Here is a 25,968-nt window from a genome sequence, read left to right as displayed (position 1 = left end):
TTATGCAAACTTTATTTGAAATGATAAAGAAAAAGGGAAGTAAAAATGTGTGAACAAGTGTCCACTGGCTCAAGAAACAGGTCTTCGCTTTTACAATAGAAGTGACCAAGCTGGGAGAATTTTACTTGTCGGGGCCTCCAACTCTGAATCTAGAGAGGCAGTAACAGAGAGATTCTTGCCACACTCCAAAAAGGTAAGGTCAAGAGATTGCTGACATTTTCTGCTGGTATGTAGGGAATTCCCAAGTTTCACTGGTAGAGTAGAGCTTCTCTAGTTTGTTACAAAGTTCCTAATACGTTTGTATTGACAATCAGAAAATATCAGTTTAGTTATTAAATATATTTTTAATCATTTTATCATTTAGGCCAGTGATTCCCACTGAGATTGAGAACTAATAGGTTCTAGAAAATTCAATTCAGCATAGCTTGTTGACAAATACAGCCATAATGATTTAAGGGTGTGGGCTGTGAGGTCAGGCATACCTGGGCTGAGACGTGGATCTGCCACTACATAGTTATGTGACCTTGGGCAAGTTACATAACATCTATAGGCTTAACATCTTTATCTGCAATCAGGATGATAACAGAACCTACTCCTTAAGGTCATTAGGAGATTACACGAGAACACCATTACATGTGTTCTGTTACATGGTAAATTCAGCAAATGTTAGCCATTAATCATAGTGAATGACTGGTAGGTGCTGGTACGGGGCTAGACCCTGTGAGAAAGATAAAATTTAAAAAGACCTGACAATAAATGACAACAGACAAATAAGGCAGAGATGAGAGTGTTACTGGATGTATCCCAAGACAAGCTGTGTTAAGGGCCCCAGAGGAAGGCAAAAGAAAGTCCCCCAACACCCTCAAAGTCCAGTGGCAAGAGAGGGATCATGTAGTTGTGTGTGTTGGGTGGAGGGAGAGAAATAAAGTAGGAACAGTCTCAAGAAGACAGTGTCACAGTTAAAGATGGGTGTGACAGAGTGATATGTACATTGCTATATTTAAGGAGAGTATAAAGAAGAGTAGTTCTTTGTATAGAAGGCATAGTTCTGAGGGGGCAAAGTGTAAGACATGTACAGAAAACCAAAACAAGAGATAAAGACAGGAGGGGAGGAAGGAGTCATATTGTGCAGAACCTCAAATGCCAGAAAGAAGATGGAACACATAAGTGACATATCTGAGCTCTGCCCAGGAATACTAATCCAGCAAGATGCATAGGAGGATATGCAACTAGCACTTGACGTATGAGGGCAGAGCGGGTGAAGATTGTTTGGAATTTTCAGATGTGAATTTTAGGGGAAAAGAAAGGAAAATTTCTACAAAAATCACCAACAGCTGAATTGCAAGTATAAACTATGAAGCTTCAGAGCTGGGAGCACACAAAGCATTTTCTGGTTCAGAACTCAATTTTCTCTTGCTGAAGAGTCACTGTACCAGCAACCATGAAAGGTTTCAAATACATGTATGTCTTAGTTTGCACTGCTAATAATAAAAACACAGACTGGGTGGCTCAAATAATGAACATTTATTTCTTGCAGTTTCAGAGGCTAGGAAGTCCCAGATCTAGATGCTGGAGTAATCTGGTTCCTGGATGGACCAACTTCCAGGTTTACAGATGGCCACCTTCTTGCTGTGTCTTTTCATGGTAGTGAGAAAGTGTGCATCTTTCTTGTGTTTCTTCTAATAAGGGCACTAATCCTATTATGAGGGCTCCAGCCTCATGACCTAATTAGCTCCAAGAAGCCACCTCCAAATACCATCACATTGGGGATTTAGAGTTTCAACATAGGAATTTTGGCAGGTGATTAAAACATTCAGTCCACAGCAATGTGACAAAAGTTGTTTCAAGCCAACAGTACCAAGTTTAAGTCCAAATTCAGGAGTCAGTTGAGCTGAAATCTTCCTCACCTGTCAGCAACACTAATAAAAAGGGGAGGAGAGGCCGGGTGCGGTGGTTCACTGCCTATAATCCCAGCACTCTGGGAGGCCGAGGTGGGTGGATCACGAGGTCAGGAGATTGAGGTCATCCTGGCTAACTCGGTGAAACCCCGTTTCTACTAAAAAATACAAAAAAAAAATTAGCCGGGCGTGGTGGCGGGTGCCTGTAGTCCCCAGCTACTCGAGAGGCTGAGGCAGCAGAATGGCATGAACCCAGGAGGTGGAGCTTGTAGTGAGCAGAGATTGCGCCACTGCACGCCAGCCTGGGTGACAGAGCAAGACTCTGTCTCAGGGAGAAAAAAATAAAAAAAGAAAGGGAGGAGAGGAGACAGTTTAAATCACTTTTCTTTCCCTGGAATCTGTCTTGGAGTCTGGAGTATTGGACCTTTCACTGAAGCATATGACTAGAGCAGGTTTACAGTCAAGTTTTAGGGGATCTATAAACTCCCTGAAATTTACCCAACAGTTGTATCTATATATTTGTATTTTTTCTCATGTATTCCTGTATTCACCATTTAGGGAGCAAGCTTTTATATTAAAATTATTTAGTGCTTATTTTTTAAAGTATTATTCTAAAGACTTCATATATTTTAATTCATTCAATCCTCTCAATAACCTTATAAGGTAGGTACTATTATTCCTATTTTGGGGAAAACTAGACCCAAAGCTCCACAGTAGGAAGTAGTTCTATAGAGAAGAAACTTGTAGGAGGTCCAAAAGCAAAAGTCTCTCAAGTTTCACCACAATAGTTCCATCTGGGGGTTTTGTGAGATGACTTTACTGTTCTTGAACCAGGATTTGGAATGACCAATCAGTCTGGGATTTCAGGTTAAACAGAAACATGCTTGTGATTATTCATTGAAATTAGTTTATAGGAACCCATTAAACTGTACTGTTGGAAAGTATATTTACTGAACAGGCACTTTATGGACAGCTGCCAATCAGCCAATGTGTGTTAGATGAATAATTTTCAAATAAATTCATTTTTCAATGATAAAAAAAACCCTCACTCCCAATATGCTAACAATCAAAGAATCCTCTAAATCAATGGGTCACTTTTTTAATGCTGGCTCATAATAAAAAAAAATTTAAACTGTGATTCAATATGTACATACTTATAAACATTTAAAGCACAATTTTCATAAACTAATATTTATTCTTACTACATACAACACATTCTGATATTTTCTATTTCAGTCCAGCTTAGTCCAGTCTAATCTATTCTGTTCTGTTCCATTTAAAAAAATGCTGTTCTTATCCACCAAACTGATTTCATGAGACCCTAATGGGTTACAACCCACAGCTTGTAGTATTTTACACAGAATTAAGTAACTTAGCGTGTTCCTCAAAAACGAAGCAAAAAGCATGAGTCTATTAATGGCTAAATGTTTATAAGCCTTTTTTTAATCTTTAGAAAAAAGTTAATGATTTCCTGAAAACATTGGCAGATAAAACTTGACCATGGATATTTTTCCCAGCAATGAATGTCAAGCAATTCGTAAATATTCACTTAAGAGTTGCCTGGTCTGAACCCAAATGAGAAAACAGAAAACATAAGCCTTAACATCACGGCTCATGCACAGTTTAGTCAGTAATTTGTAATACTGTCAAATAACGTACTAGCAGCTTTTTCATAGGAAATGGTTTTGAAATATTCTCAATATTTTTAAGATTAATAAAATTGCTGAATACTGAAAAATTTGTAGTGATAAAAATTAAAATTCACAAACCATTTATATCCTACATTAAAGAAACTGTTTTGAATATTCTATCGGTTGATCAACAAGTATTTAACACTTGCTATATGCCAACCACTATTGAATAGGCCCCTTGAAAGAATAATGAACGATTGGAGAGTCTCCACCTTCCAGATGTCCATTTGCAGGGAGATTGACTGTAAAACCAATGAACAAATAAGAGCTATGGAAATCATGCAAGAGAGTGTCCTTGCACAGTGTTGTAGATTGCTTCATCTCAGGTGGATGGTGCTTTGAAATTGAAATCCAATAATGTTTCTGGTAAAGTCAACTGTAACATTCTCCTTCCATGCCCATATACATTTTTTTTTCTATTTATCACGTTATGATGCTAACAGCATGTTCTTTTTTTTTTTTTTTTTTTTGGAGATGGAGTCTCGCTCTGTTGCCCAGGCTGGAGGGCCGTAGAGCAATCTCGGGTCACTGCAACCTCTGCCTCCTAGGTTCAAGTGATTCCCTTGCCTCAGTCTCCCATGTAGCTGGGATTACAGGCCTGTGCCACCATGCCCAGCTAATTTTTGTATTTTTAGTAGAGACGGGGTTTCACTATGTTGGCGAGGCTGGTTTCAAACTCCTGACCTCAAGTGATCCACTTGCCTCAGCCTCCCAAAGTGCTGGGACTACAGGCATGGGCCACTATGCTTGGCCCTAACAACATGTTCTAATCCCCCTTTCAGACAAAGTAGACACTAATACTTAGTACAATGTAAACTGAGGTAACATGAAGAATAACACTCAGAGATACAGACACAGCAGACAGGGATTCAGGGCTCAGGCTCTCCATTTAAAGGCTAAGTGATTTGGGGTAAGTTATTTCACCTCCTGAACAATAGACTCATTACCTGCATTTATATTTATTTGTAGGATCATTTTAAGGATAAACAGAATGCTTGTGAAATTACTTCATAAAATACCAACAACTGCTATTATTATTAACTTGTATTAGAATCAGTAGGCATAGTGAAACTGATAAAATAAAATGGCCAAATATTTAAAAAGTATAAAGCTAACATTTGGCAAGTACTTAAAACTGTTCTATTTGCGTTTTACGTATCAACACAATTAAAACTGTGCTATGACTGAGTATCTGAATCCAACAATGGGTAATAAATTTCTCCTCAAATGTCAGATATACTAAAGATGATTAAAGATGATAAATCTCTAGCAGCCCTTGGCCAGCAGGAAAAAACAATCTACAGTTAACTAAAGAAAGGGCAGGAGTTCACATCACACCACTCCACCCACGTGGTATAATCATTCTTGGCACTGGCACACCACAAAGAGATGGCTGCTTCCTAGGATTCAAAGGTTGCCTCTGTGGGGCTGGAGACAAGGAGCATACCACTTTGTGCTCCACCAGTGGTGCAGATCAACCACCCAGATCCACCCACGTGATGCTTTCCACTGGACCTCAGACTCTGTATTTGACCAAGAGGACAAAGGAAGGCTTTTTGTACAGAAGTATTTCTGCATTCATTTCTATCATGGGCAACTACTCTTTTCAGACAAGATGCAATCTTACGGAGTAAAGTGGATCACTGTAATGCAACACCCTGACTTACAAGGTGAAGTATTACAGACTGCCTCCTTCCTATTGTCTTGGTAGGTTAATACTCTGACATTAACCATATTATAGATGAATAAGTTGATAAGACATGGATTATGGGATGTTGTCAAGCTATAAACAAATTATTTTTGAAAAGGTCACTTGTAAGTTAGATCTTTAGAACCTATGATGCATTTCTCCAAATTAATTTACACTGGTGTAAATTAATGTTCAGCTGTCAAGACTGCCCATAGAAATCTATGCAACCCACACTGTGAGTAGCAGCAGGTCAGGTGACCTGTGTTCTACAAGCCCCGTTTTGCCACTAAAGGGGCACACAGCAGCACTGCAGAGCATAAGCTCTGGATGGAGAAGGGAAGTCCTGAGTTCAAATCCTGACACGCCTACTTTTATCTCAGTGAAGTTATTCAAACTCTTTGAGTATAAATTCCCATAGCAGTCAAATTATATTTAGAGATGAACTTTTTTTAAATCAGATGTTTGGTGTGAAGATAATCTGGATCAGTTTTTACAAAAGCCTTTTTCATATCAAAGCATGCAGAAAGATGATAATACTTCTACTCATCCCTGGGGTAAGATGCTGATCATAGCTAAAGATGACCAGCCCAGGTCTCTGACAAACCCAATCCCTGCCTGGCCACTCCGAGGACCAAGGGGGCCAGTATCACTGGCACACCGCTTGACATGACGGTTCGTCAAGCCACACAAGTGGTGAGGCTCTGATTACCAATTAATATATCTAAAAGTACCCTGGGATAGAGCCAGCCTATCATGGACCTTTTCACCTCATGGGCTTAGGGTCCAACTGTTAAACAAAAGGCTGTTAGATTTCTCAAGGCCCTTTGACTATATAACTCCACTCATTATATCCCAGAACCTAACTAACTGTGCTTATAGCAAAGTATCTTTGGGAAACGATATGCTTCCAATTTGGATTGTCATAATTGTTCCTTCTTCCCTGATCTGAACAACAGGAGCAGCTCATGGGCTGAAAGTGGGATGTCAAGATGAAAATTAAGTGAAGATGTAGGTAGACACAGAAGTAAGATCAGGAATGATTTGTTATTAAAGGAATGTGTGAGTACTCACTGTGCCAGGTACTGTTCATATACTACCCTCAATCTTCACAGCCATCTTGGTTTCATTTTACTTGAACGTGAAAGCTACAAGGTGTACTATTCACACAATAGAGATAGCTATACAGTGGGTTCAAATATCCTCTGCCATGGAAAAGAGAATAAGGGAACCAGCTGTTCAGCTCTGGCCCTCCTTGCTGGGTCCCATTTGAGCTTCTCTCCAGTTCTGGCTGGTTGGGATGTCTCCTTCTTCAAAACCATCTTGTTAGTTGGTTATTTTTAGCGACATTTAACAACTGAAGAAATGTAAGGTAAAGGAAGCTTAGAAAACTTGCCAGAGGTTATACACTGGAGTGAACTGCAAACACTAGGTGTTCTGCTTGTGGGTCAGAGGTTCAAGGGTGAAGAATTGCCAGGGCAGAGGCTGGAGATGGGAGCTAAGAAATGTTCTACACTTTGCATCCTTTGTCACTGGGAATGATGACAGAGGTGGTGCCGGCTCCTACTGCTGCTCTGAAAGGCTGGGTTAAGAGGAAAGCGGAGGTGGGAGTAGCAGTTCTGCTTTTCATGACAATAGGGGAGGTGGGGAGCCAGCAAGGGACCTACATGAACACCCAGTCTGTGTCTTCATCTATATTACTCACTGTTTACTCCCAGGCTCTCACACCTTATCAGAGGGGAAAAGTAAACCTCCCACAAAACACCATTTGGTTCAACTACAGATGTATTTTGGACACCTTCAATCAATGCTTGATCCTGAAAAAATGCTTTCAAAGAATCTTCAACCAATGGCATACAAGGACCTATTCAAAAATCACAAAAGCCAAATAATGTCAAGCAAGTGTGTAAGAAGACAGCCCTGTATGGCAACACTAAAGAAAATTTTGCATTCTAACTACAAGGGGAAGGAAGAGTCAGCAGGGGTGTAACAAATGACACATGATAGTCACCCCAGAGGATAGTATAAATTGTACACAGTACAAATAGTACAGAAAGCATAATTTGCTTTAGTAATTCAGTTTTTCATTTGGTTTTCAAGATCTGTCAGGGATCAAGAAATTAATATAGACATATACTAATTTTGCATACATAAATTATTTGTAAAACCATTTGTGAAAAAGTTTCACAAATCATTCAACCTAGATTTAACCACTGTTATAAAACTATCCTGAAGCACCTGAAAACCAGTTGGACCAGGGTCAGAAAATCCAAAAAATTCATCAGGTCTTATCCAGAATTACTCTATCTAGTAGTAGTGTTAATCCACCCCTCTATTTAGAGTTACACAGGCATATTTCAAGATAAATTATAAGAAAGGAAAGACTGGGTGACCCTCAAATCACTAATTTCAATCCAAAATTATTAACATAGGGTATTTTAAACTCTACTTTGATGTTAAAGAGCGAAACGTCAACAAAACAGGTTTGGCAAAGGACTATTTATCAAACACAGTCATGCAACGATTATGAAACCACATGATAAGATAGCACACAAAGAAAACATTGGCTATTTAACTACTCGGGAGGGAAAAGGCAAGGTGGAAGGGGTAAGCAGTTTAAAAAGCAGTTTTTAGGGTTTCGGATATGTAATTGTGCAGCAGGCACAGCATCAGGGTAAATCTTCCTTTTGACTTCCTCAGAACACTAGTTGAGATTTATGTAAGGTGGTATAATTTAGTTTAGAGAAAACTGAGATTGCATCAATTTGGCCTCACCCTTGGCGTGACATTTTATCCTTCTCTCCAGAGATCTTGCTTGGCCTGCCCTTAAGTACGCTGCTCCAGAGAACTCTGCTCTATGTTGTCAGAAACCAGCTTTCAAGTAAGTTCTGTTGCTAATTCCACATGATAATTCCACAGTTAAGTCAGAAGGCATTTGAAAAGATGTATAACTTTAGATGGCTCTTTTCTGATTATAGGCTGAAGGGGGTTCTTTTCTCTTTGGTTTGCCTTTTGCTTTTAATAGCTTGACCATTTCTGGCTTCCACTGCATTGTAAGAGCTAAACTACAGGTTTGTCAGTCAGTGTTTCTCTCTCCCTCTCTCTCTCCCTGCTCCCACCCCCTCTTCTCTCCGTTCTCCTCTCTCCATCTCTCTCATTTCCTAGTTACAAATCATGTTGTCTTACTGTCTTAAGAACATCACTGATTTCATCCTTGTGCCACTGTCCCTATGCTCCCAAGATCATATTTCAGCATTTTAGGATACGTTTTTTGTTTTATTGTTAGAATACTTTTCAGAAGAGGTCATGATAAGCAAGACAATTTTACATTTCTGAGTTGAAAAAACTGTTCTGCTCTTCCAGAACAGTTTTGGTTTGTATTCTCAGTTTCAGGGGCTCCCCTGACTCTACATTTTAGGAACAAGAAGAGGTTAACATTGAGCAGGTTGTTCATGAACCGGCAGTTACCTTTACTACAGGAATCACTTTGGATTCAGGCTGAGAAGGCACTATAGCTTTTAAAATCACTATGTAGGGCATGTGAAGAAGAAAGAAAAGAAAGAAGAAGAAAGTAAGGAGGAGGAGGAAGGAGGAGGTGGGAGAAGGAAGGAAGTGGGAGAAGTGGGTAGGGGAAGAAGTGGGTAGGGGGAGGAGGAAGAAGAGAAGGAAGAGGAGCAGGAAGAGGAGCAGGAAGAAAGGGAGGAGGCGAGGAAGGGAGACGGGGAGGAAGGGGAGGAGAAGCATGACCACCATCTTGACCTAAACTCATATCTTATCCACAAATAAATTCAAAATGGATCACAGACTTAAATATAAAACATAATGCTATAAAATTTTCAGAAAAGAAAAATAGGAGAGAATCTTCAGAACACAGAGCTAGGCAAAGAGATCTTAGAATTCAGACCAAAAGCACAATTCATAAAAGGAGAAACTGATAAATTGAACCACATCAAAATTAAAACCTTTTGCTCTGCAACTCTGTTAACTGGATGAAAAGACAAACTACAGACCGGGAGAAAATATTTGCAAATCACATATCCAACAAAAGACTAGAATATGTACAATTCAACAGTAAAAACCTAAACAATTCAATTAGAAAATGGGCAAAAGATACGAAAGGAGATTCTACTAAAGAAGATACACTATGGCTAATAATAAGCACATGAAAATGTTAAACTTCACTAACCATTAAGGAAATACAAATTAAAACCATAATGAGATATCACTACATACTTATCAGAATAGCTAAAATAAAAATAAAAAATATTGACACCACCAAATGACAATGCAGAGAAACTGGATTACTCAGACTTTGCGGATGGCAATGTCAAATGTTACAACCATTCCAGAAAAGAGTATTGCAGTTTCTTATAAAACTAAAAATACACTTATCCTTTGACCCAGCAATTGCACTCTCGGACAGTTATCTCAGGGAAATGAAAACTCATGCTCACACAAAAACTTGTACATAAATGATTGTAGCATCTAGCATCTTTGTTCATAAATAGCCCAAACTGGAAACAACTTAAATGCCCTTCAATGGGTAAATGACTAACAAGCTGTGATTCATCCATACTATGGAATGCTACTGTGCAATAAAAAGGAACAAACTATCGATACATGCAACAGCTTTGAGGGATGTCAAGGGAGTAATGCTGAAGGGAAGAAAAAGCTAAATGCCAAAGGTTACATACTATATGATTCCATTTACCTAGTATTCTTGAAATGACAAATTATAGTGGTTGTCAGAGAAGGCAGGCAGATGGAAGGAGTGAGTAGGGATACAAAAAGGTAGCACGTGGGATCCTTTTAATGCAACTGTTCTGTATCTTGACTGATGGTGACCACAGAAATCTACATATGTGATATAGCTGCATCGAACTAAATACATACAAACACACATACAATGAATGCTCTGAATAAGGCTGGTGGATTGTATCAATATGAATTTCCTAGTTGTGATATTCTACTATGGATAAAGAATACAGGGTATCTATTACTCCTTACAACTAACTACATGTGAATCTAAAATTATCTAAAAATAAAAACTTTGGAGATCTTATTTATTCTAAATATCCCATCTTTCTGGTGTCTCATCCATTAGATGCCTGATGTCTTCCTTCCCTAATCTGGTTACTCTCTGCAGACATAATAGCAGAAAATATTTTACTACAATTGGTAGTTTAACTTGTGCTTCCCCAAAACCTTATTCATGATTTACTATTCCTAACTGGAGCATGCCTGTTGGAGATGGCCTTATGTTTAATACTGACTCTTATGCTGCATGAAATGGACAAAATATTTTTCGAGTCTTAGTTGCATCACTGGTAAAATGGAGATAAATTAACCGATGTCATAGATTTATTTTGAAGGCAATTAAAATAATAAGTAAAACACTCAGTACATAGTAGGTCCTTAAATTGTTTCCGTCCTTTTCCCATTATCAACCTAAAATCTAGCTTAATTACTAGATAAAAACATCAACAATAAACTTTGGTTTTGGCTCCAAGGCTCATGTTTAGAAAATAATAAATGCATCTCTAATGAGCACAGCCTGGGGACTGGGGATGGAATGAGGCTAAATTCAGTTCTTAAGACGTATTTCAATTTAGGAGAAACATAATGTTTTTAAGCCTATGTTTTCTGAGTCTGAAAACATTCTGGCTTATCAAAATATTTTACAAATGTTTAGAATATAATTCATTTTATTATGTTTAGTGAGTGACTGCCACATAGACATTTAAATCTGTAAATGGTAACCAATCATATACTAAATTACTTCTATTCAGATATCAACAAATTTATTTATGTTGGACAAGTTCCAGCCTTAAAAATGACTCTGATTCAAAAATATAATTTCACCTATCTACAAAAATATTTTTTAGTAATAGACTCCCCACAAGGTGATAAGCTTTAAATGTGTCAGAGATTTTCAGTTATAGTCCAACCAATTAAGCTACAGAACAGTAGGAGCGAAGCACTTAGGATTTAAAATTCAAGGTAGGTTGCTAAACATGGGATTTGGAGCAATTTGCAGGTCAGAGCTTGACAGCTGGATTCGCTGAGCAACACTGGCCTGAGAGAAGTGTCAAAGTTAGAAAGAGAAGAACCAAATGTTACACTCCTCTAATATGAATAAAATGGATGAAGCAAAGTATAGTTTACTTCTCCTGGTCACCTGTTCTATTATGAACAAGCACAAAACACAAAATGCGAAGTAATATTTGAGGACAAAGTCCCCTGAAATATTTCTTTAAAGTACTGATAACAATTTTGCAAAATGAGTGCTTACCGAGCAAAATAACTTTGTTTCCGTTCCTTCTTCTCTTCCTTGGTATCCATAATACACAATCAAAAGTGCAAAGTATTTGAAAAAGTCCCTTTTTTTAATCAGTGAGTCGTAACCCTGTAAGAAAAAATAACAAAGCAACTGTAAACTTAAAAGTTTACACTGGCCAATGTGAAGAATAAAATGGAGTAGAACTACATGGACCAAAACAAATGAAAAATAAACTTTAACCAGGAAACACTGTCACATGAGTCAAATATGAAATGCAAATGTCCATGGGAGAAACTACAATCAGAATGGAGATGTTAAACTATAAAGCAAAACCTGATGGAAAACCAAACTGCAGTATTTTCCTCATAACTAACAACTATTTTAAAACATGCCAAAATAAAAACCTTCACTGACTTTGGAAGATTTTAGCCTAACTATGTAGATGCTAATTATTTAAAAAAAAATTGAACTCATAATCACTCTTCCCAAGCAATTAATAATGAATATGTCTCAGATAATTATGTAAAATGGCTCACTTAGGTGTTTTACAAGAATGTTTTTTTAAAAAAATAAAAATAACTTCAGCACTCTATTTTATTTTCGGAAACATGCCAGCAAGTACATCCCACTTGAGCAAATGTGGAAATGAAAGTACAAAGACACAGGAAGCTGTTCCTCAGCAGGGCTTTAAACCCTTGCGTCTCCCTCTTCTCCACCCCTGCGACCCTCACCCACGCTTGCCAGCAGTGGCTTAAGCCTATAATATAAAAGGTTGTCTGCAGATCAAGCTTCCTCAAATACCACTTTCATCATGCCACTCCCCTGCTCAAAAATTTCCAATGTCTACTTATTGCCTGATTCACCAGTCTAAGTTTCTGCAGAGCACTAACATTCCTAAAATTTGTCCTTTCACCCTGAAGCAACAGTTTGTTCACCTATCAAATTTAATAAAAAAAAAAAAAAGCAGGCTGTGCGGTGGCTCACACCTGTAATCCCAGCACTTTGGGAGGCCGAGGCAGGTGGAACACTTGAGATTGGTAGTTTGAGACCGGCCTGGCCAACAGGGTGAAACCCCATCTCTACCAAAAATACCAAAAATTAGACAGGCATGGTGGTGCGTGCCTGTAGTCCCAGCTACTCCGGAGGTTGAGGCACGAGAATCGCTTGAACTCAGGAGGCAGAGGTTGCAGTGAGCCGAGATGGTACCAGCGCACTCCAGCCTGGGTAACAAAGGCAGACTCTGTCTCAAAAAAAAATTAGTAAATATAAATAAATAAAGGAAAGTGTATTCACAATCAAAAATATTTGCTAATTCATTTCAATTCAATAAACAAATTAATCCACAATACATACTACATGAAAGGGAGTGTGATAAGTCCCAGAGGCCAAAGATAAAGACATGATATTTGCTCTAACAGTATATATTGTCTTTCAGGAGAGACACTTATGATTTCAAGACAATGTGATATGTACCGCTGAAAAACAGACCTCAGGAAAAATACTTAATTAGCTCAATTTAGCCATTTTCTAATGTATATTTTCAAAATATCATTGAAAAAAATCATATATAATTTCTATTTGCCAATTAAAAACAATTAAATAACACTTAACACTATGCAAGGCCCACCCCAGGTACCCTGCGCACACACTAAGGTTGTAGGTTAAGAATGGATTTCCGGCCAGGCGCAGGGGCTCAAGCCTGTAATCCCAGCACTTTGGGAGGCCGAGGTGGGTGGGTCACCTGAGGTCAGGAGTTCGGGACCAGACTGGCCAACATAGTGAAACCCCGTCTCTCTAAAAATACAAAAATTAGCCGGGCGTGGTGGCAGGTGCCCGTAATCCCAGCACTTGGGAGGCTGAGGCAGGAGAATTGTTTGAACCTGGGAGGCGGAGGTTGCGGTGAGCCGAGACCACTCCACTGCACTCCAGCCTGGACAACAAGAGCAAAACTCTGTCTAAAAAAAAAAAAACAAAAAATGCATTTCCTAGGTAAAGGGTATGAGAAAGCAGGTTTCAATTGAACAAAAGCAAGAAGACAAAATTGTTCCCTTCTGTTCCAGGGTAAAGTGAGCTGAGGATGAAGACATGGGCAGGATCTGGGTCACGGAAAGCCTTGTATGCCACTCTAAGGAGCTTGGAGTTAATCCTAGCTGGCTATGTGCAACCCACCCCCTTCACTGCACCTTGTCAGATGCCACCAATTGCTCATGCTGAACCCAGCGGCAGCATTTGCAGAGAGCCATTACCAAATCCATCAGAGCTGGTCCATGAGATAAAACCAATTTTTTCATCCCCAGTATACATGAAAGGGAGCCACCAGAGGGTTTTCCATGAGGGAGTATAGCATAATCAGACGGCAGAGGTAGAGGATTGACGTGAGAGGATTTAAGGTTAGGGTGAAGTAGATTCATTAAAAAGAAATTACAGTCAAACTAATTGAGGGAGGAGCACCCAAAACTAGGCAGCAGTAGTTGACATAGAAAGAGGAGGGATGGACTCAAGAAATACTTAGGAGGCTGATGAGTTGACATTTGGTGAGTCATGCAGTGTAGATAACAAGGAAAGTAAGGAATGAAGGATGTCCTCCAAGTTTCTGCTTCAGGAACTGCGTGGGCTATGACACCGAAGATCCAGTACAATATGCATGAAAAGGGCAGGCTGCATGTAGGATGGGGGAGCAGAAGGAGGTAAGAGATCGGTTGTGGACATTGTGCCTTTGAGACGGCTATGGGATAGTGGAGTTGGAGACATTCACCAGACGTTTGATTACATCGAAGGCACAATGGCAGTGAAGGCTAGAGGAAAGGAATTAGAAATTATCAGCACATGCTTGTAGTTAGGAAGAAAAGGAGAAAAAACAATATGATGATGAGATCACCTTGGAAGCCTGACAACTATTCATTCAGCCCTGTACAGAAACATGGGAGTACACAGTCTCAGCTCTTACTAGTTTATGTTCATTTCCCTGACTTGGGCTTCACCCTCAAAGAGTTTTCCATCCAGTCAGGAAAATATGACGGTGCAGATAACTAAACTGTAGGGTAGTAACTTGGGCTGTCCAATGAATAATACTAAGTAAGAATCCAAAAGATGTGAAGTTCAATTTTGCTTGAGGTGATAAACCTTTCAGAGTGGTTAGGATTTCAATGGGTAAAGTGGTTAGGATTTCAATCACAGAAAGCAGGAATGCCAGAGCAAAGGGATAAAAGTGAAAGGGGCTAGGCACACTTAGGCAAGGAAAGCATGGCTACCAGGTACAGAAAGGGAACTAATCTTGATGCCTGCCTACCAAGAGCCATTTATTTCAACATATTATCCCTATGTTATCTTTTTATCCTTCAACCACACTATGATTCAGATGTCCTTATTTCCATTAAACTGAGGCTGAGAGGTACTAATTAATTTCCTTAATTCAACAGCACTAGCTGTGGTGCGGCAGCGATTTAAATCCAGTCTGGTATACACTCCAGTGTCTTTCAATAACCTTTGGAGCCAGAAAGCATTTGGGGATGAGCTAGAAAAAGTAGTCCGGAGTCAACAACATCCAATGCTGCAGCACAGAATTCGCAAGTTAAGGCACATGTACCTAGCCACTGGGACAGGGAGGTCATTGAGGACCTCCAACGGGACTGCATTAGTGACGTACTGGGAGTGGAAGCCATGCTACCATGAGTTGGGGTAGTTAGTACTCATTCAAGAATTCGAGTGCAAGGAGAAAGAAGAAAAAGGAAAGATGGCGGCTGAGTGTCTAACTCTCATGAGCTCAGTTTCACACTGTGGTTTGAACCCCCGGGCTCCTCCCCAACTCTGCACCTTTATCCTCACTCTTTCCTCAGGCACGAGGCAACCTTGCTAGGCTCCTCCTTCTGACAAGGCCCAATTCTACTTCAAAGCCTTTCCTGACCACTTGTGTGTGCTCCTCTCCCCTAAAGAGCTTATTTCATATATCACCTATCACTTACTGCAAGGCACTTAATCATATACTGTGTGACAACAGCATTTCAATTAGTCTCCTCGCCCCAACCATAAATTCCTTCAAGTCAAATAACACCAAGTTTCACTTTTACTATACTTCCCTAAATAACTGGCACATAAGTCGGCAGAAAATCCATATAAAAGCTAAGAAAGGAGTTAAATTAATCCAGGACTGGGGATAACGTCAATTATATGGCAGACCAATATAAATCCAAAAATTCCTCCCAAATTAAGAATTACTTAGGGATGGAGGATGGAGTCTCATGCCAGCCTCCCTCAGACTCCAGGAAGGATCAGAATCCTAGGCTCTCTGCCCTGCCCTGGGTCAGGTGGTTTATTTTAAAGTTCATCTCCTACATGTCACAAAAGCAATGATTTCTATTAAATTTCCGGTCATGAATAAAAATTAAGTTACAGCAATCTAATTGGGAAATTTTTATACTGCAAGCTGAGCCAGAAACTAATATTTGGTTCAAGTAGAAAAATATTAATGAAAATATGCACAAGAGAAAAAGATTAAATGACTCAATAGTTGACGTCTGTTGCTGCTGTGTCTGATTACAACCAGTAAGGCTTTTTTTAAATTTTTCAATATCCTATTAGGTAAATGAAAAATATGCTAATCTTTGGTTTAAGTTTCTGGAAATTTTTATATTCCTTAAACAAGATAGATGCAGTTCTTACAGGTTTAGACACACCAACAGATTAACCAGAAGGAGCTCAGAAGAGAATGCTATAAAAATGATTTGCACAGAACACCACACTGCAGCCTTCATGCTTCAGTGAAGAACCAGAGCTCCTTAAATCAGTCTCTAATGGGAACTACATTTTCCACTATAAGTGGTCATAATGGGCTTCTTAAAAGCCCTTCATTCATTTAATGTTGACTTTCCTTCACATCAATACACTCTAGACTCATCTAAATGCTGACTTCTAAGAGTCTCCTGCATTTATGGTGTATTGCAGACCAAAAAGAATTTCACGAGAAAGCACAAGATGAATCTTCCATCTAAATATTTTTTTTTGCAATCTTAAATCAGGATAGTCAATTAAACTTAAATCCAGTTCATTATTCAAATAAAAAAAACACATAAAAATCCTTATCTCAAAAGAGCTGTGATGAAGACAAAGTATTTTTTGAATCATCAGCAAAGTGTTCCTTGTTTGTACACATGGCACCATTTAAAAGAACAGAACCAGCAGAGACCCCTTAACTACACCAAACTGACCCACACAGCTGTGGGTCACACAGCTGGAGGTCCTCAATGACCTCCCTATCCCAGTGGCTAGGTACATGTGTCTTAACTTGCAAATTCTGTGCGGCAGCATTGGATGTTGTTGACTCCGGACTACTTTTTCTAGCTCATCCCCAAACGCTTTCTGGCTCCAAAGGTTATTGAAAGACACTGGAGTGTATACCAGACTGGATTTAAATCACTGCCGCACCACAGCTAGTGCTGTTGAATTAAGGAAATTAATTAATACCTCTCAGCCTCTCAGCTGTGGGTCACACAGCTGTGGACCCACACAGCAAAGCATGGCTTTTTGGATTCACCTCCAACACATTGCAGTTCCTTGAATATTCAAGTATAACAAGTCAGGACTAGAAAAACAGCAGTATATCCATGAGGCCTACCAGCTGTTTTCCCAACAACATGTTTCTTAATATACAAATGAAATGATGTCAGGAGTACACATTGAGGCTTGGTCACACTGTGGTTGGTCACGTAAGAAACAGACCAAAATGGACCTTTCTATGCAGGCATTTCCTCCCAGAAAATAGTTATATTTATACCAAAATATGACAGGTGTTCAGTCTCTCAAAGTCACACTGTCATCTAAACAAAGCAAAAATATTCAAATTTCAATGTTAAACAAGGTCAGAAATTTGAACACTCCCTGTAACAGTAGAGAAATTTCAATGTTAAACAAGGTCAGAAATTTGAACACTCCCTGTAACAGTAGAGAAACCTGGGAAGGACACAGAACCAGATACAAACATGTGCCACAAACTTACAAGGGTACCCAGACGTAGTGGCTCATGCCTATATTCCCAGCACTTTGGGAGGCTGAGGCAGGTGGATGGCTTGAGGTCAGGAGTTCGAGACCAGCCTAGCCAACATGGCAAAACTCCATCTCTACTAAAAACACAAAAAGTAGCCAGGCATGGTGGCCTGTAGTCCCAGCTACGCAGGTAGCTGAGGCACGAGGATCACTTGAACCTGAGAGGCGGAAGTGCAGTGAGCCTAGATTGCGCCACTGCACTCCAGCCTGGGCGTCAGAGAGAGACTCTCTCTCAAAAAAAAACAAAAAACAACTTAAAAGGGGAGCAATCAGATAATAACCCCCAAATAAATAAATATATGTTACAAAAACAATGCAACAACAACAACAACAAAAATGAATGATTCGGCAACAAACAAGTAAAAAGTTATTCCTGAAGCAAGGTGATGATCAAGGACGGGCTCCGGATCTGCTATTCGGGAAAGTGTTTGACATCTTTGCATGGCAAAATGAATGGAGAACTCATCAACTCCTATTCCATTATTCTCTGCCTAGGGTGCTCAAATTTGACCTGAGAAAAATTAAACAAATGTGAGTTTCATTGCCCTTTTACCTAAGATGAGTCAAGAGATGCCATCAAATATCCTACATACTCTAAATGAAGACCCATCTCTGGGCTAGACAGATCATTTTATAAGTTCTCTCTTAGACAAGAACATGCAAATGAGATTTCTAAAAAGTCACTGGCAGGGTGAAGAACTGTAGAAGGTGTGGAAAATGCCAGAAGCCTGAAAACAGGCAAATGCATTTTAGTTTAGAAAGGGTAATTGTGCAAACTATACACTGAAGCATATCATCACATAGATTCCCAGGAAAATTTTAGAAATGATCATTTAAGGCAGTTTGGTAACAAAATAGAGGGAGGGAGCTGTGGACCCTGAGATCTAGAATGATCCCAGAAAGCCAACGATTCAGCAGGACAAGTGGATCACTTTTGGAAACATCTACCATGGACCAAGTATTCTGCTGCAGACACAAAGATGAAGACAGCATTCATCAGCCAGGAAACTCAGGAAGAAGAGGCAACTATAACTTATCAGCTGATTAAATGAGATGTGGTGAGTGCTCTGATTCTAGTGGTCACAAGGAACCACAGAGCACAGAGCACTGAGCAACTTACACTGCCTCAAAGGGAAGGAGTGTCCCAGCAACGTCACAGGTGATGCCAGTGCTGGGCTGGGAAGGAGGTGCAGGAGTTTCCCAGACAATGCAGAAGAGGTCAGGCTCATCAGGCAGAATGAGGATGTGCAAGCCACTGGCAGGAATGTGTGGTGTTCGGAGAATCCTGAGTGATCTGGTATGGCTGGAGTGCAAGGGCTGGTAGATGAGAGGACATTCAGGGAATGCTGGCTTAGTCAAATCACACTGACCTAATTTCCCTCCCTGACATAGCTGCTATTCTAGTGGATCAGGAAAATGAGGAAAACACATGTAACTGCACTTAAGAGGCATTTGATAAATTTCTCTTGTCTGCTTATGGATAAGATGGAGAAATGTGGGTTGGGTGTGTAGGTGGATGTTTATATGATTAGACGAATAAAGGAAATCACTGAATCACTGTACCAAGAGGTATGTGTTGACTGACTGACCAACCTCAGTTGCTCTGAGAGCTGAAATCCATTCTGAACCCGGAGGGAGAACGTTAATAGCTTAATGCAGTATTTTTTCTTATGCCCTGTCCTCATGAGTATATTTCCCACTGACTTGAACAAAAATATAGAGGCCTCCCTCATCAGCCATTTGGAGACGTAGGTACTTAATAACATCCTGGATAGCAGCATTAGGATTCAAAAGCCCTCGGCTGTCTGTAGAAAGGAGCCAATTATTATAAGGTGGAAATTTACCCCACATGAATCTGAGGTTTTACTGGTGAGGTACTAAGAAATGAGAGCAGTACAGTTTAGTGTTAGTGCAAGTGAATATGATTTGTGGTTTTAGATGACAGTAAGATTCATATATGGAATTACAGTTGGGTAATGCCACTGTGCACCTTCCTCCCCCTCACCTCGAAAAAACCCACTAGTGCTATCAACCCAGAATACACAGACTATAATAGTCTGTCACACCCTTTTTGAGGATTAGACTATATCAAGATTATTGCATTTAGCTAGGGATCTCACACTATAGGGAAATTAGAACAAACAGGATGGTTAAATGGCATGAAACTAGATTTGAAGAATATTAGTCAAAGGAGTTGGTCAGGAGAGAAGACTTGGATTAAATGACAGCTGTTTTTAAACATCTGAAGGATCTTTATCTAATAGAGGATTTAGGCCTGATAGACAGATCTTCAAGGGGTATACTTAGAATTAGACATTAGATATGGAGGGAGAGAGGTCCATGGCTCAGTATAAGGAAGAACTGTCTGAGAGGTAGGTGCAAACAGCTGCCTGCAGATGGAATGGCTTCCTCATCTTCAAGAGTGACAGAGCACATACTGAGCAACTGTTTTATATGACTACTGTAGAAACGCAGTTCTCAGCCTTATCAAATTCAACACCTCATCTAAATAAATATGTAAAGCATTTTATTATACACCCCTCATAATATTGAGATGAAATTCACAGATCATGTAACCTACTTACACACTTAATTTTATAAAATCATCATGATGCCCCAAAGGAAAGTATTTGATCACGGGTATTTCAATATGTAAATTCTCAGACACAAGTTCATTAGAAGACATAATATAGATTCATATTGCTCCTATAGAAGAAGATATGAAATTCCCAAGTACAAGGGTCAATTCTTCATTTTCTTGGACTGCCTCACTCATTGCAGGGCATTTGGCACCTCTGCTTGCCCCCAACTAAATGCCAGTAGCGCCCTTCCCATAACCATGCCAACCAAAATGCCCCAAGAAAGGGTACCACAACCAATGAGAATCACTATTAAGAGGAAAATCAAGCCTCACAGGTAAACTAGTATTTTAAATTAGTTTTTAAATTAAATGTTTTTAATTTCAAACGTTCCCTTAAAGCTGAGATTTTATAAACTTCATATACCTGAGAAGTTCTCTGTTTTCCATATGCTCTGTGCTTCATCTGAATAACACTTAACCCATGCTATTAAGGCAGAAGGGTACCTTTTATTTCTTTATTTTTTTTTTGAGAAGGAATCTCACTCTGTCATCCAGGCCGGAGTGCAGTGCCACGATCTCGGCTCACTGTAACCCCCGCCTCCTGGGTTCAAGTGATTCTCCTGCCTCAGCCTCCCAAGTAGCTGGGATTACAGGCACCTGCCACCATGCCCAGCTAATTTTTGTATTTTTAGTAGAGATGGGGTTCTGCCATGTTGGCCAGGTTGGTCTTGAACTACTGACCTCAGGTGATCTGCCCACCTCAGCCTCCCAAAGTGCTGGGATTACAGGTGTGAGCCATTGTGCCTGGCCGAAGGGTACCTTTAAAGTAAGATAGGCCTGGTTAAAATCCAGACTCCACCACCTATAAGGTATGTAGCCTTGGGTAAGTTACCTAATTTCTCTAACTTTCAGTTTCTTTATCTGCAAAAGGGCTGTTACAGAGACTCAATGTGTAAAAAATCAATGACTAGAATCTGGTGCCCCATGGAACAGAAAATTCTATCGATTGAGATTTCCATGCATCCAAATATGCAAGTGTTCATGAAATACCATTTTCAATACCACCTGAAGAGCCATATTCAAATCTGCCCCAAATAGTAAACAAGCCAGGCAGACCTAGTGAAATTAACCTAGGAAACAGTTAAATATTTATTGAACATTAACCATATGCACCAAATTTTTTGTTCAGTATTGTTACACACACTGCTTGGTTTAATCTTTATGACTGCATGAGGGAGTTAATCTCAATTCTTTTCAGATAAAGAGTCTGAACTTTAGAACAATTAAAGAATTTATTCAAGGTCAAATAGCCATAAGAGTTACAGCCAGAATGATCAGCTCTGTCTGACCCCAAAGAAAGAACCACTAATAATGGCCTGTAAGGGTGGGCTATTACTACACATAATTTTCACATCAATGCCTGGTTCTTCCTGGATTTAATGACAGTTAAAAAGAACAAGACAGGGGCTGGGCGCAGTGGCTTATGTCTGTAATCCCAGCACTTTGGGAGGCTGAGGCAGGTGGATCACCTGAGGTCAGGAGTTCGAGGCCACCCTGATCAACATGGTGAAACCCCATCTCTACTAAAAATACAAAAATTAGCCACCATGATGGCACATTCCTGTAATTCCAGCTACTCAGGAGGCTGAGGCAGGAGAATTGCTTGAACCCGGGAAGCAGAGGTTGCAATGAGCCGAGATCGTGCCACTGCATTCCAGCCTGGGCAACAGAGCGAGACTCTGTCTCAAAAAAAAAAAAAAAAAGAACAAGAGGGTGAACCCGGCTTTATGGCCAACTATCTTTAAGGATGTAAATACTGACCTGTATTCAGATTAGCCATTACTATTCATACTAAATGCACTTCAGTAAACATGTCAGTACATTCAACAACTATTTATTGCACTGAGTAGGTTTTTAAAGAGCTAACTGGAAAGCACATTCTCTTACTTCACTAAATTAATTACCCCTTAAGCTTTAAGAACAGAAGAAACCAATCTATTTCTTCACAGAAAATGGAATTGGTAAATACAGATAGTCAGAATTTGGAATTTTTATCTTTTTTTAAAAAAAAATTTATTTCTTTGTTTCTCTTAAATTATGAAAGCCATCTTTTTTCTAAGCACTAAAATTATAGCTCATTTTTAGAATTAAAAATTTATAGTTCTATAACATTTCTACCAAATATTTTCAATATATTGAATGCATTCTCTCATTAATACTCATAAGGTATAAGAAGTCAGTTTTGAAGTTTTCTACCTGCACACAAAGATTAGAAGGGCCAAATCTGCATTGTCATACAGAAAGTTACCGGAGGTAATGAAAACAGAACAATCTATCTGCTGATCTCATCTCCTAGTCATAAGAGACATCCTCTTTCTCACCATCAATCACTACTGGGTACCTGTGACATGCTTTTGATTACCTGTCACAAGAGGTGTGAAAAATATGATGCCTGCCTCACCCACAGCAGAGTTTCTGGAGACACCCCCTACTATGTTGTGGCACCGGAAGATCACTTCAGATCATCTCTAAGACAAATCTAAAGACATTAGGCTCCAAGTAGCATCAATAAACAGGAGACATGGAAAGAAAGTTTGTTTTCAATTACCTCTGGAATTCATTTTAATACTACCAGACAGATTCATTTCTAAAACCATAGACTCTCTGACCCGTTTGATTTTTTTGCAGACATATTCTAGCTTCGGTCCAAAGAAAATAAGCTACAAACTTCTGGAGTCTCTAGACTGGTACAGAACTCAATCTCATTCTCCAAATCCTTGCAGAGAATATGTGCCAGTGTGAATCACTGTGCCAGGGCCCTGTGCTCATAGTAAATGCCATCACCAATGCATGTGTCCTGGTCTTAGACTGGGTCCCAATGCAATCAATTTCAGGAGAGGAAAAAACAAATGTGAGCAGTAGTTACCACTACTACTATTACTACTTATTATTATTTGTTGGGGGCTATTTCATGGATCTGAATTAAGAGTTAACTGATAAAACCAACAAAATTGGATAGATGAAAGCCATTAAAAGATAAATGGAATGCCTTTCCAAAAACATACAGTATATGAGTAGCAAACACTACTTTTCAAGAATTAAATTTGAGTGTCTTCTGAGACTTTATCACTGAGAGACAATTTACCATTAAACTGCCATTTCACTAAAGAAAAGGCCATGTACTTCTTTGCCTTCTGTGGATGAGATCTGCAATTGAAGGCATTTTCAAAATATACTGGCATACATTCATACCTGTAAAAATGCAAAATAAAATAAGTGAATTATCATTCTTTTTAATGTGCTTTCAGCATATTTACAGGGAGAGTATAAGTGGCAATAAACAACTTATGCTTACTCCTAAATAGTGCCTTGTAATATATTTATGAGTAATTTTCTTCAATTCAGTAAGCACTTAGAACCTGTTTTGTGCCTACAACTGTACTATTTATCTGAAGCCTGTGACTATAAAAAGGACCCAGTATGCTCTAAAGAAACTTCAATTTTTGACAAGGGAGATAAGATTTACATAAAATAATCAGCAAACAGGGGCATGAAAAAGTTATGCCAAATAAAACGTATGACACACAGAGGAAGTGCTAATGGGAAGTAAGAAAATGGCTGTGTCACACCGACCAGTGCTGGTAGGGAAAGTGTTAAAAGTGGGACATCCCCGAAAACCACAATTCAGGGTTATATTTCAATAGTGCCACACAATCAAATCTGTAAACCAGAAACAGTTTTATCCCCAATGAGAATGTTCTCTATCAGAGCACACTCAATACAACAGCAATTCTACCAGATTCTGCCTCAGATGTCTTGGTAACAATGGAGAGAGGCATGTAGTATTGTGGCTAGCAAAATATGGACTGTGGTAAATACACAAACGTGGTGGGTTCGGGAACAAGACATAACAAAAAGTGTTTAAGCAGCAGGGAATATGCCAAGTGTGAAACTAAATCAGCATGGAGAAGTACAAGGACCTCTTCTTGGAAAAAAAAATTATATGTGTAATATTCAACTATAAATTTCTAGCAGACTGGGTTAAGAAATCAAGTCTATGGTATATGTTTTTTTTTTTAAGGTTTATTGAGTTGCTTGTCTTAAAACTTGTAGAATTCAAAAGAAAATGGCTTTTTGGTAGACTGGATTGTTGTTCCTATTTAGGCACTTCTTCCCTTGCTGTAAGATAATTATACATCCATACCCTTTGCCGTGCAGCTCTGTGATGCTTTGCACTAGTACACAAAGTATACGACCCCATCTGATTTTTCATGTGACTTGTTTTGACCAATAGACTATGAGGATTAACGGTCATATTCATATTGACTTGAAGCACTAAGAGACCTGGCAAGTTTCTGCTCTCCACCAGCAGAGTATGCTCCAGGTAGCTGCTTTTCCCTCTTCAGCTTGGGTTCCAGGATGAAGACGTGGAACAGACCTGAACTTGAACCTCAGCTTTGGCATCCGGCTTAACCTTTGCCAAGGCCAGCCAGCAGAACCCAGCCAGGAGTAGCTAAACCACAGTCAATCTGCAAATCCATGAAGGTGAAATACATATTTGTGGATATAACCCACTGTGGTTTGGAGACAATTATGCAGCATTATCACAACAAAAAACCCAATACACCCTTAGAACCATCCTGATCCACAAATTACTTCATGGAGTTTTACCAGAAAGATCAAAACCACATAGTACATATTATTGTTTATATGAATAATTCTACCAAGGCCTGAGATACCAAAGCCCAGAGACAAGACAATTAACACAAATAGCAGAGGAGGCTTCCTTTTCTTCCAGTTGTCATTTACCCCATAACCACTTTGCATGGCTATGGGGTTTTAGCTGAGAAGGCATCATTCGACAAGACATTGTGCATTGTCTTGGTATATTTATATGTAAGGGTTGATATTACTTACTATTATAGGTTAAATTATAGCATTCCAAAAAAGATATGTTGAAGTTATAATCCTCAGTACTCCAGAATGTGATCTTATTTGGAAATACAGTTAGTTAAGATGAAATCACACTGGAGTGGTGTGGTGCCCTAATCCAATATGACTGGAATCCCTATAAGAAGATGGCCATGTAGTGATAGAGACAAAGGGAGAATGCCATGTAGACACAGGCCACACTTGGAGCTATACCGCTGCAAGCTAAGGAACTCCAAGATCCAGCAAACCACCAGAAGTTAGGAAGGGAAAAGGAAGGATTCTTCTACCGGTTTCAGTGGGAACATGGCCCTGCTGACACCATGATTTTGAACATCTAGCTTCCAGAAAGTGAGAAAATACATGTTTAAAGACACCCAGCTTCTGGTACTTTGTCATGGCTCCCCTAAGAAACTAATACACTGACTTTAAATTACTTTTATACACTATCACTGTTGCAATAGGATACCACTCCGAAAACTTTATTACTTTCCCAACATATCCATTCTGCCATGTTCTCTTATAATTTAAAGGAAATGCAGGCATGCCATTAAGAAAATTGGTAAACATTATTTACCAATTGCCTCCTGGGCCCGGATGTTAACTCGATGAGCTTTCTGTTCATCCAGTTAACATCTGAGCCCAGGAGACAATTCAAGCACAGCTTATTGGGGTAGGTGGACTAAGAAGTGATCTGATTATCAAAGAATTATTTTATCCTGCAAGAGTCTTTGGAACATTCTGAGAATGCAGCATCACCATGTACTATGCCACTTCTATCATGCTTTCTATAGCAATTTTACACTAACAAACTCATACTGCTAAGTTTCTCAGCGCACACTTATGCTACCTTGTGTCATTTT

At 39.4% G+C, this 25,968-nt stretch overlaps 1 protein-coding gene across 10 annotated transcripts in view; it reads right to left on the bottom strand.

Annotated features, from left to right (window-relative positions):
* Positions 1-25,968, bottom strand: part of NCOA7 (nuclear receptor coactivator 7) — a 153,376-nt gene that overhangs the window by 106,749 nt on the left and 20,659 nt on the right. For 7 of the 10 annotated variants that reach the window (XM_009242230.4, XM_054558130.2, XM_054558131.2 and 4 more), the window contains exon 2: positions 11,569-11,682. The exons of 2 other annotated variants lie outside the window; for them this stretch is intronic. In XM_009242230.4, the coding sequence (XP_009240505.1) occupies positions 11,569-11,618 (50 nt within the window). In that variant the 5' untranslated portion in view covers positions 11,619-11,682. Of the gene's footprint in view, positions 1-11,568; positions 11,683-23,321; positions 23,419-25,968 lie in introns of those variants that run through there. One more of the 10 variants, XM_054558129.2, reaches the window with a different exon arrangement.

This window comes from Pongo abelii, chromosome 5 (assembly GCF_028885655.2).
Source record: "Pongo abelii isolate AG06213 chromosome 5, NHGRI_mPonAbe1-v2.0_pri, whole genome shotgun sequence".
NCBI classification, from domain to species: domain Eukaryota; kingdom Metazoa; phylum Chordata; class Mammalia; order Primates; family Hominidae; genus Pongo; species Pongo abelii.
Note: the sequence above shows the minus strand (reverse complement) of the source record. Positions and strands in the feature narration are given on the sequence as shown.